Source organism: Mytilus trossulus, chromosome 9, assembly GCF_036588685.1.
Source record: "Mytilus trossulus isolate FHL-02 chromosome 9, PNRI_Mtr1.1.1.hap1, whole genome shotgun sequence".
Lineage (NCBI taxonomy): Eukaryota > Metazoa > Mollusca > Bivalvia > Mytilida > Mytilidae > Mytilus > Mytilus trossulus.
In genome coordinates, this window is record NC_086381.1 from 33,904,259 (window position 1) to 33,913,449 (window position 9,191).

The 9,191-nt window shown below is 31.8% G+C and overlaps 1 protein-coding gene across 1 annotated transcript in view; it reads right to left on the minus strand.

The window, feature by feature from the left end:
• The window catches only part of LOC134685615 (MOB kinase activator 2-like), a 43,252-nt gene extending 39,822 nt beyond the window's left edge, over positions 1–3,430 (minus strand). Inside the window, exon 1 of the mRNA XM_063545523.1 lies at positions 3,282–3,430. Coding sequence (XP_063401593.1) covers positions 3,282–3,298 — 17 coding nt within the window. The 5' untranslated portion in view covers positions 3,299–3,430. The remainder of the gene's footprint in view (positions 1–3,281) is intronic.
• Between the last annotated feature and the right edge of the window lie 5,761 nt (positions 3,431–9,191).

Sequence of the window (9,191 nt, forward strand, 5' to 3'; positions counted from 1 at the left end):
CCAACTTTTAAATTGTACAGATATTTTCTTTAAAATTCATTTAAAGACAGCTCATGCACAAGTACTTTTGTAAAAATATTTTTTGCAAATAATTCCTAAATGGTTCAAGCCCACACCATCTCTTAACAATAAAATGGCCATCCTTATAAAAATTAATAACAACCATTGAAATGTTAATCTCAAGACTCTACTAGTTGCTTGTTAAATATCAATTTGACTATTGACAGTTGTTATCTACCTACATGTACATTGTACCTATAATAATTTATAAATTTTCAAAATAAGATTGAAAAAAAAACCACTTAAAAGAATAACTTTAACAACCATTGATTGACAAGTTTGATTGGTTTACAGTATATCTTGCTTGACCTTCCATAATTATTCATACATCATTTAGAATTTCCCTTCGAACAACTATAAAATTCAGAATGGAAAAAGCGAATGTGCCAAAAAGACAACAACCTGACCAAAGAACAACTGGAGGCCAACAATGGGTCTTCAACAGTATCACAGCCAGATATAAATCCTGCACACGAAGGCGTGCTTCAGCTGTCGGCTAAGCATAAATGTATACTAGTTTGCAAAATATAAGACTTGTATTTTTACCATCAATGCTCAATTTTTAGTAATGGTGGCCCTGTTGGTTGACAGACTGAAATATACTTCACAAAAAAACCCATTCATACATGTACAAACTATGGATCCTTCCTATTAACTTACAGTATTAACTTTGGTTTGAATTTGTTAATATGTTTCAAATGTTAAGGTCTTTGAAAAACATGCAAATAAATAGTAGAAAGTAGCTATTCAAGGGCAATAACTCCAATAAAAAGTCAATTGATTATTTAGCTAGATATAGCACAAATAAATCTATACAGGGAAAATGTTTGTTTTTCTGTTTAGCTATATATTTCATATCTTCTTATTTATTAATCTTTGGTGGATTGTGGTCTGATAGGCAATCAATCCACATCTCTCCTTTCTTATATATTAAAAAGACCAAATCTGTGCAATCTAATGCTAATATAGGATCAATTTTCTCATTATCAAAATATTGGCATCAAGAAATGTCAATGAATAATTTCTAAATAAATCTGGTTTTCTTGATACTTTGGATTAAAACTATATTATTTAGATCATATATTTATCAAAAGTACCATATGATGATGTGATAGAAAAAAGAAAAACATCTTGACTTAAAACATGTGCACTTGAAATCACAGCTGTTTAGCATGTTTAACAAAATTCATAGTTTTCACAGTTAAAAAAAAGTAACATACAGTGTATGAATGGTATTGATGGGTATTATAGTTGCAAAGAACTAAGATCTAAAATAAAAATAGGTTTTATAAAAACAAACTATTATAAAGTTTAATTCCAAGTAAGACATCATCATAATCTGACACTTCTGAATAAACACAGTAGAAGTCAGCATGTTTCCCTTCTGGAAAAAATACTTTTTGAAATCAATGCCATTTAAAAAAAAATGCATTAAATATGGTATACCATACATTTGGCTCAGGTTTAAGCTGATATTTACAACTGACTTGTAATCTCCAGTTAAAGAGATACAAGAGAAATATAGTCAGATGTCAATAGACAGCAAAGCAAGAAATTATCTTGTTTGAGTTGGAGACCGTCATGTTCCCATTCATGTACAAATTTACATGCATCAATATTACTTGAAAAGAAGAACAGCAAAGCCGGAAATTATCTTGTTTGAGTTGGACACATTCATGCCCCCATACATGTACATGCATCATTATTTGAATTGTACGCTTGATTTCTAAGAATCAAAAAAGACAGGTAAAACTTTCCTATGGTAAAAAGCAAATTATTATAACCACAAACTTTGGGTGGCATATATGATTATATATCACCTTAATGCACATGCAGATTTTGTCATAGAAATTACAAGAAACAAGAATGTGTCCATATTTCATTATTTTGTACATGGATGCCCAACTCACGCTATTATTTTCTATGTTCAATGGAGCTTGAAATTGGGGTCAAAACTTTAATTTGGCAATTACATGTTATGATGTAAATAAGAAACATCATATCATAGGGAACATGTGTACAATGTACTAAGTTTCAAGGTGATTGGACTTCAACTTCATCAAATACTGAATACTACCTTGACCAAAGACTTTCACCTGATCCAAATCTATTTGCAACAACTCTTGTTGTAAATTTATGATCAACTTTTAGGTCAATGTCAACTTTTCCCAGACAAAATGAACAAAAATGTCAATGATGATAATAAAGAGCATATCCTTGAACAGTATCAATATCTGTTTTTGTATATTTAGTGAAATCATCAACAAACCTACAACATCTCATTGAAAGTAGCCAAGGGAAATAACTCTCCTAGATCTGCATAAATGTTCAAGAGTTGGGCTTATTTCATTGTACATTCATTTTTACTAATGAAAGAAGTTTTTAAACCATTTTGCAATACAATGTACTTCTAAATTCATCATGCTCATGAATTGAAATATATCATCTGGCTGTTTATATAATTGTACATTTTATTCAAACTTAATAATAATAACATCTAAATATTTGAGGTTTACCTAGGAAATTCAAGTTTTGCTTGGTGAAGGAGTTCCATACTTTAATACCACTGAATATATAGTCTGCTGTACATGTAAACCCTATTGATTTTTTATGTCAATTCTGTCATTAGGACAAAACACTTTTTTTAAACCTGTCTGTGAATTATATGTAAGAAGTCTGTTAATATATTTCTTAATGAAGATCTAGACAATATAGCTAATTAACCTATACTTTGACTAGATCAGTAGATGATACTACTCTATCATGTCTATAGAGGACAACTTTCAAATATGTAATAATATAACTTTCAGCTGCTAGTACCTAAGTTTTGAAAGCTAGCAACCTTGCAGAAATTATGAAACCAAACAATAGGATTAAGACCAATACAACTACTGTAGTCATTTGAGAGTTCAGCTTTTTAATTCCAAAGATGAATTATTTGATAAAACAATTACTTTATCAGACCAGATATTTTTTTTTTAATTTAGAAATATCATGGATTTTGTTCAACTTGAAGAAGGATACACAAATGATTATCTAACATCATCTGACTGAAGAATGTTGATTATTTTTAATCATTACACATTATTTCAAGGTAAACGATAAGATAAAAAGCCGGCTCTTTTGTTATTGGCTGCATATCTAGAACGCTTCATCAGTTTGCTGTTCTATTTTAGCCTCTCGTCAGGATGCGTAAAATGTCAATCTTTGAACAAACCTACCCCATAAACCAATCCATAGTGTCCCTTAAATATTCGGGTATCTTCTCCAGTTTGTCACTTTCAATAAATGCCTTTCTTTCACAATCTTCTTAGTGTCAACCAAAACAACATACCAATATGGCGATTTTCATAATTCCTTGCGCGCGATTAAGTGCGCACAGGAGACTTTGTTTATCAGATATAAAAAAAAGATTTAGGCAGTAAAAACTGGCACAGTTGAAAAATCAGCATTAGGAAAAAATGATTTGTGTGAGATAATTTCTTTAATATTACAAAATATAGTTTTACACGGAAGATAGTTTACTTTTCTTGACAAAGGTGAAAACGAAACTGAAAGTTGAAAGAGAAGATAACTCTACTTTAAAAGGGGCCCACTTTGGTGAAATACCTCATGTACGAGCGGGCGAGAAATACAATTAATAGACATTAATTAATTAACTAGACATGATCAGCACTAAAATAATGTTGATGGATCGTTTAAAAGGCGCGATAAAATTGATGCGGTAAACATTATGGCTTGCATTTAACATTAGAAGTTCAAGTTATCTCACGTTTGGGTGAGATTACTATAAATGTATGTTTAGTCAGAGATATATGATACATCTCAACTTAAGTTATGGTAGTCTCAGCCTTCTGGAACTGGTCATCAAGTTATGTGGGTGTTTTTTTATTTATAACGAATCTTATCTTTATAAACCTTTTTTTGCGACAAGTTCACATTCAGTTTCCGACTTGTTGTCCAAAAATGACTCTGTATCCGTGTGATATCACAGTGATATATATGATATATGTAATGACATATTTCTACAGATTTGAACTGACAAAAAAATCCTCCAAGATAAATTGCTGATACAGAAAAATATTTTCGATAAATTACTGGATTCCATTCTATATGGAGAAAAATCACTGTATTCGACCAATGTGACAAAAAAACAGATCTGTTCAAAGGTATCAGCGGCAATCATACCAAATTTTCTTATTTTATATAGATAACTTCTCAGGATACCTAAATACATGAAAACTTTCAGAGACTAAAAAATGAAATGATGATTTTGTCACAGGAATCGGAAGTTCTATCTATAAACATCTGTAAATAATAAAGTCGACTATCAATAGAGCTTCTCGAATACGAGATGCTAATTCAATATAAATATGTCACGTAGTATGACGGATACTTGGATAAAGTAAAAGAACTATAGAAAAAAGAAATTAAATATGGTTGTGTTGACACTCAGTTCAGTCGAAAAGAAGTCACCAAATCCAAAACAAAGGACCAGTAAATTAGGGTTCTTCATTTGCTTGATATGTTCCAAAACTAAATAAAAAATTGTATATTTTAAAAACAAAGAAAAATTATAAAAATCGAAAATTCGAAAATATATGACCAAAAACAACTTTGAACAAGAAATATTTTGTTAAATTTATGTGTTGACAAAAATTATTCACATAAATTTATTTTAAAAAACATTTCAACCAGGCATTCGCTGGAAAGTAAACATATCAGTACGTTGATGGTTTTCTGTACTGAACAAAAGAAGAGAAAAAGAAGATCATTTGCCAATATAAAAATACACTTTATTTTATCATGACGGTGACCACTTACAACCATTATTCACTATTCTTAACCACTAAAGCAAATTAAGCCTCAGTCCTATTGTGAAGGAATTCCAAATGTGAAAGTGAAGACCCACAGCCCTAACGAAATGAAATTACAGGAACGAGTTGTCTTTGGTTGTCTAGTTGTTATTACTATGACTATATCAGTCCTTTTTCTTTTGTTTGATTTGCTGTTTCGGGATTTGGAGTTTCTGTCTTTGCCGTTCATGACTTTACATAAGTCAACTGATTTCTAATGAAGGCAACTCACCAATAGAGACAAACTGGCTTAGAACTTAACAATTATAGGCCACCCTATGGCCTTCAACAATGAATAAAGTTTATTCATGCAGCATAATCGAAGTAAAAAATATCACCGTCCAAGGATTTGTCACGATAGTAATACTATACAATTCCTTGATATCACTATACATATATACTTAGAGCACAAAATGACACAAACCTGTTGGAAATTATTAAATCCTATATTGAACGTCAATATGTACTTGTATCGGATGTGTTTAGAGTATTCATGACGACAAATTCGACATGGATTAGAAGATACAAAATTTAAAAAATTGTTTTGATGATAATTTGACGTCAAGATCAAACATCGATTTGAGACCGGGTGGCTCTTTTATATTACTTGTTGTTTTAGTGGTCGTTCTGCACATGCATATTATAAATTAAGCAGAAACTATCAAAGAAATGTTTTCAATTAAAACTTGTCAAAATAACAATAATACACATAAAAACTGTAGGATGAAACATTGGACAATCTGACTTGCATGGTTTTTAAAAATGTCATGCAAGTCGAGGGGACCACATAGCATTCTTCTTACATTGCAGAAGTCGCTTGTACATGAATCTCTCTTAACATACTGGAATATATCAAATAGTACACAGACTCTTTCCTTGTGTCATGTCTACACGTTTCCGGATTATATTTTTGCAGAATTTACTCGTTCTTTCTTATGTCAAAATGAATCATATTTAATTACAATTTGTAGGATTTATTCCCCTTGATATATACAACCCCGTCATAAGACTTAAAATGCTAATTTCGATCTTTTCAGTGATTATGTGTTTCTCTTGAAACCTAAGCCATGCACATTCATAAATCAATTCTTCGATGTAAAACTATCTTGTAATCAATTTAATGAAATTTATTTGCACCAAAACTTCAAATAAAAAAATTGTTCGAATGATTGCCATTTCTATTAACTTAATACATTTCAAATTTCGTTCCAGAAGCAGCCAAAGCAAAGAAGGCGTCGCACGCAGCACGCAAAGAAACTTTACTTTTGGAAATAAAGTAGCTGAGATACAGCTACAAAAACAAAGAGAATTAAATGAGTCGAAAGTACATTAGACTATGATATTAAACGCTAAAACCTAAACATTTGAAAACCAGGGATATGCAAATACGTTGATTGTAGCGTTCGTGGAGCTAGCCTCCTAGTTTCGTTAGTCAGATTATATCCGACATTGGGACTTCAGTTTTTTTTTTATCACAGTAAAATTAGTAAATGCGTGTTTGGTTAGGCATTGCATATCATTTTTCTGAATTGATTTCCCCATGTTTTGCATTGAACAAATATGCTTGCATGTTCTATAACATTCTTTAATTTGACATCTGATACTTGTTTGATGTGGCAACTTCCACATTTTTAAACAGTTGAAAAACGCTAATTTTAAATGCAAACAATGCTCTTCTGAGTGTGACAATTTGCTATATAAAAAACAAAGTATACGAAAATAGGTCTTATTGCTGAGGCTGAAAAAACCGTATACCTACTATCATGATTGGTGGTCTAAAAGTCTAGCATAGTATTTACTCTGACGTAAATTTGAACCATAGTCAGCAGAAAGTGTTCAAGGCTCTGCTCTGTTTAACTTCTTCTTACGCTGTACATGGAGCATCTGAAAATTGATTTTTTTGGAGTGAGGTAAGTAAAGTTTATTTAGAGTCGGCATATATATACATATTAACAGACAAAACATGAGCTCTGGTGAGCTCTTTCACCGACTATCACTGATATTCACATAAAAAGTCATGCAGCATCATGCAAATACTACAAAAAAATGAAAAACAATCATTGTCTAAGCAATATAATGAAAGCAAATCTATTTCATTTGTGGGCCTCCAGAGTCAAAGTTCTTGTGGCAAGCTCCTCTATGTGCATTGAAACGAGGGAATCAGCAAATCACTTGAAGATCATAAAATATAACAGACTAAAAGCATAAAACAAAAAATAAATAAATAAATATAAGGCACTAGCATTTAATGGCAGGTATATTCAATAAATGCATAAAAAGCAGAGCAAACGGCCATTATAAAAAGAAAGAAAGAAATTTCAGCTTTGAGACAGTACTGGGTGGAAACGACATGAACTGAAATAACATTTTTGACTCCCACACCAGGAACTTATATAATTCCTAAACTGGTCAAAAGAAGTTATGAGTCTAGCCTCATTAGGAAGTGAGTTCCATACTTGTGCTGCTTCAAATTTAAAGGATCTTTTACCATTACTTGAGGTTCTAGGTCTATGTACCTCAGCAGTGATTACATACCTGAAATTATATGAATTGTATTCAAGAACAATAGTCTGGGGTTTTGATAATAAATCGGTTATAAAAAGAGTAGCATCCAATATGGAAATCAAACAGTGGCGTGCTTCTATATCTGATTTTCCAGCAAAATAACACATGCAGCAGATATCAGTTGGATTTGCATGTTCGATAATTAACCCAAAATCTGAAGGATAACTGGATATCATAAGAGTTTTGACGTTGTGATCAAATGGAAACATGTATCAAAGTTTTTAAACAATTATATGATTTCCCAGAAATGAGAGATACTGCTCTGTATGTAATTCTGGTCAAATTGAAAATGAAAAACATTTTCTTTTACATTGTGAAAAATACTCTACTAAGAGGGACATATTTTACCATAAAGTTTCAAATATAATTGTTGATCCTACAAAATTTCAAAAACATGAAAATAATATAATCTTATTTAAATAATAATTCATACACAATCCTAAAATTAACTTCCTCTTTCATCTCAGACAGTTTGAACCTGCGTAAAGCAGAACAAACTCTATAAAATTGCCCATAATCATTGTTCATAATATTACATATTAATATTGTCGTTATTTTCAATACTTATTTTGTTTGACCAACTATGTAATTGATATATCTTTTTTTAATCATTTACTATTGATATCGTTCGATGATATTGTTCGAAATATGCCTATTGATATTCTATGCATTATTACTATTTGTATATCAGTTGTATGGGCCATTGCCAATTATTGTAATTGTGTTTGTGCCAATAAAATATTTGTATTTGTATTTGTATTTGTATTTGTATGATTATTATTTTATTATATGTCTCTGCCAATACTGGCTCTCTTATAAGCTTCTTCCATTCCAAAGAACTGGAAAATTATCGGCTTACTGGTTGCAATGGTTGCGTATTGAATGTGTTTTAGGTCAGGAACTTTTTTTACTAACTTTAATATATGAGAGCCGTGGTTAGTGCATCGGAATACTAACGTTGTGACAAAGGTTCCTGGTTCGATTCCCGTTCGGGATGAAATTTCAGGAATCAATTTTCGGCTCTCCCTTGACACCATTTGCGAGTATGGTCTTGAGGAAACGATGATAGTCCATCGGAAGGGGACGATAAATGTCTGACCCGTGTTAAGAGAGAGCCATATCTCTTGCACGTTAAAGACACCCTTGTAGATTTCGAAAAAGAGTAGGCTAATGCCGCTACAAGGCAGCACTCGCACCCGCAGAGTGGAAAGGGATTAATATAAGTTGCAAAACTTGTTTCCCAATCCACTATAAACAAATATGCTTAAACAAACTTTAGTATAGAAAGTCCCTGGTTAGGTCCAGAGTCACAAATTTGAAGCATGATTTGACTCGCGGATATTTAATTTCGACACAACGGTATCCAAGCAACATGACTGTAAGAAAATGTATAGCCTGTTTTTTTTTTATTTCATTAATAACTACTTTAAGGGGCAGAGCCAGACTGTGCATTGAGGGCAACTTGTCATTGAGATATAAGGTAGAGCACTGATAAAAGCTCCCCATCCTTTGCTTTTTAACGAAAAGCGGTGTTTGGCGGGCTCGAAGAGTGCAATAACTAAGAAATCATTCAGTTCATTGAGTTAAAGCACTCCTTTAAAAGCAACCGAAGCTAGCTCTGAGTCACTAGAAGATCAACATATTGTTACGAGTTCGGAGCTGTAACACAGGTTTCATACTAGCTCTTTTATTTTAGAGACTCAAATGGTC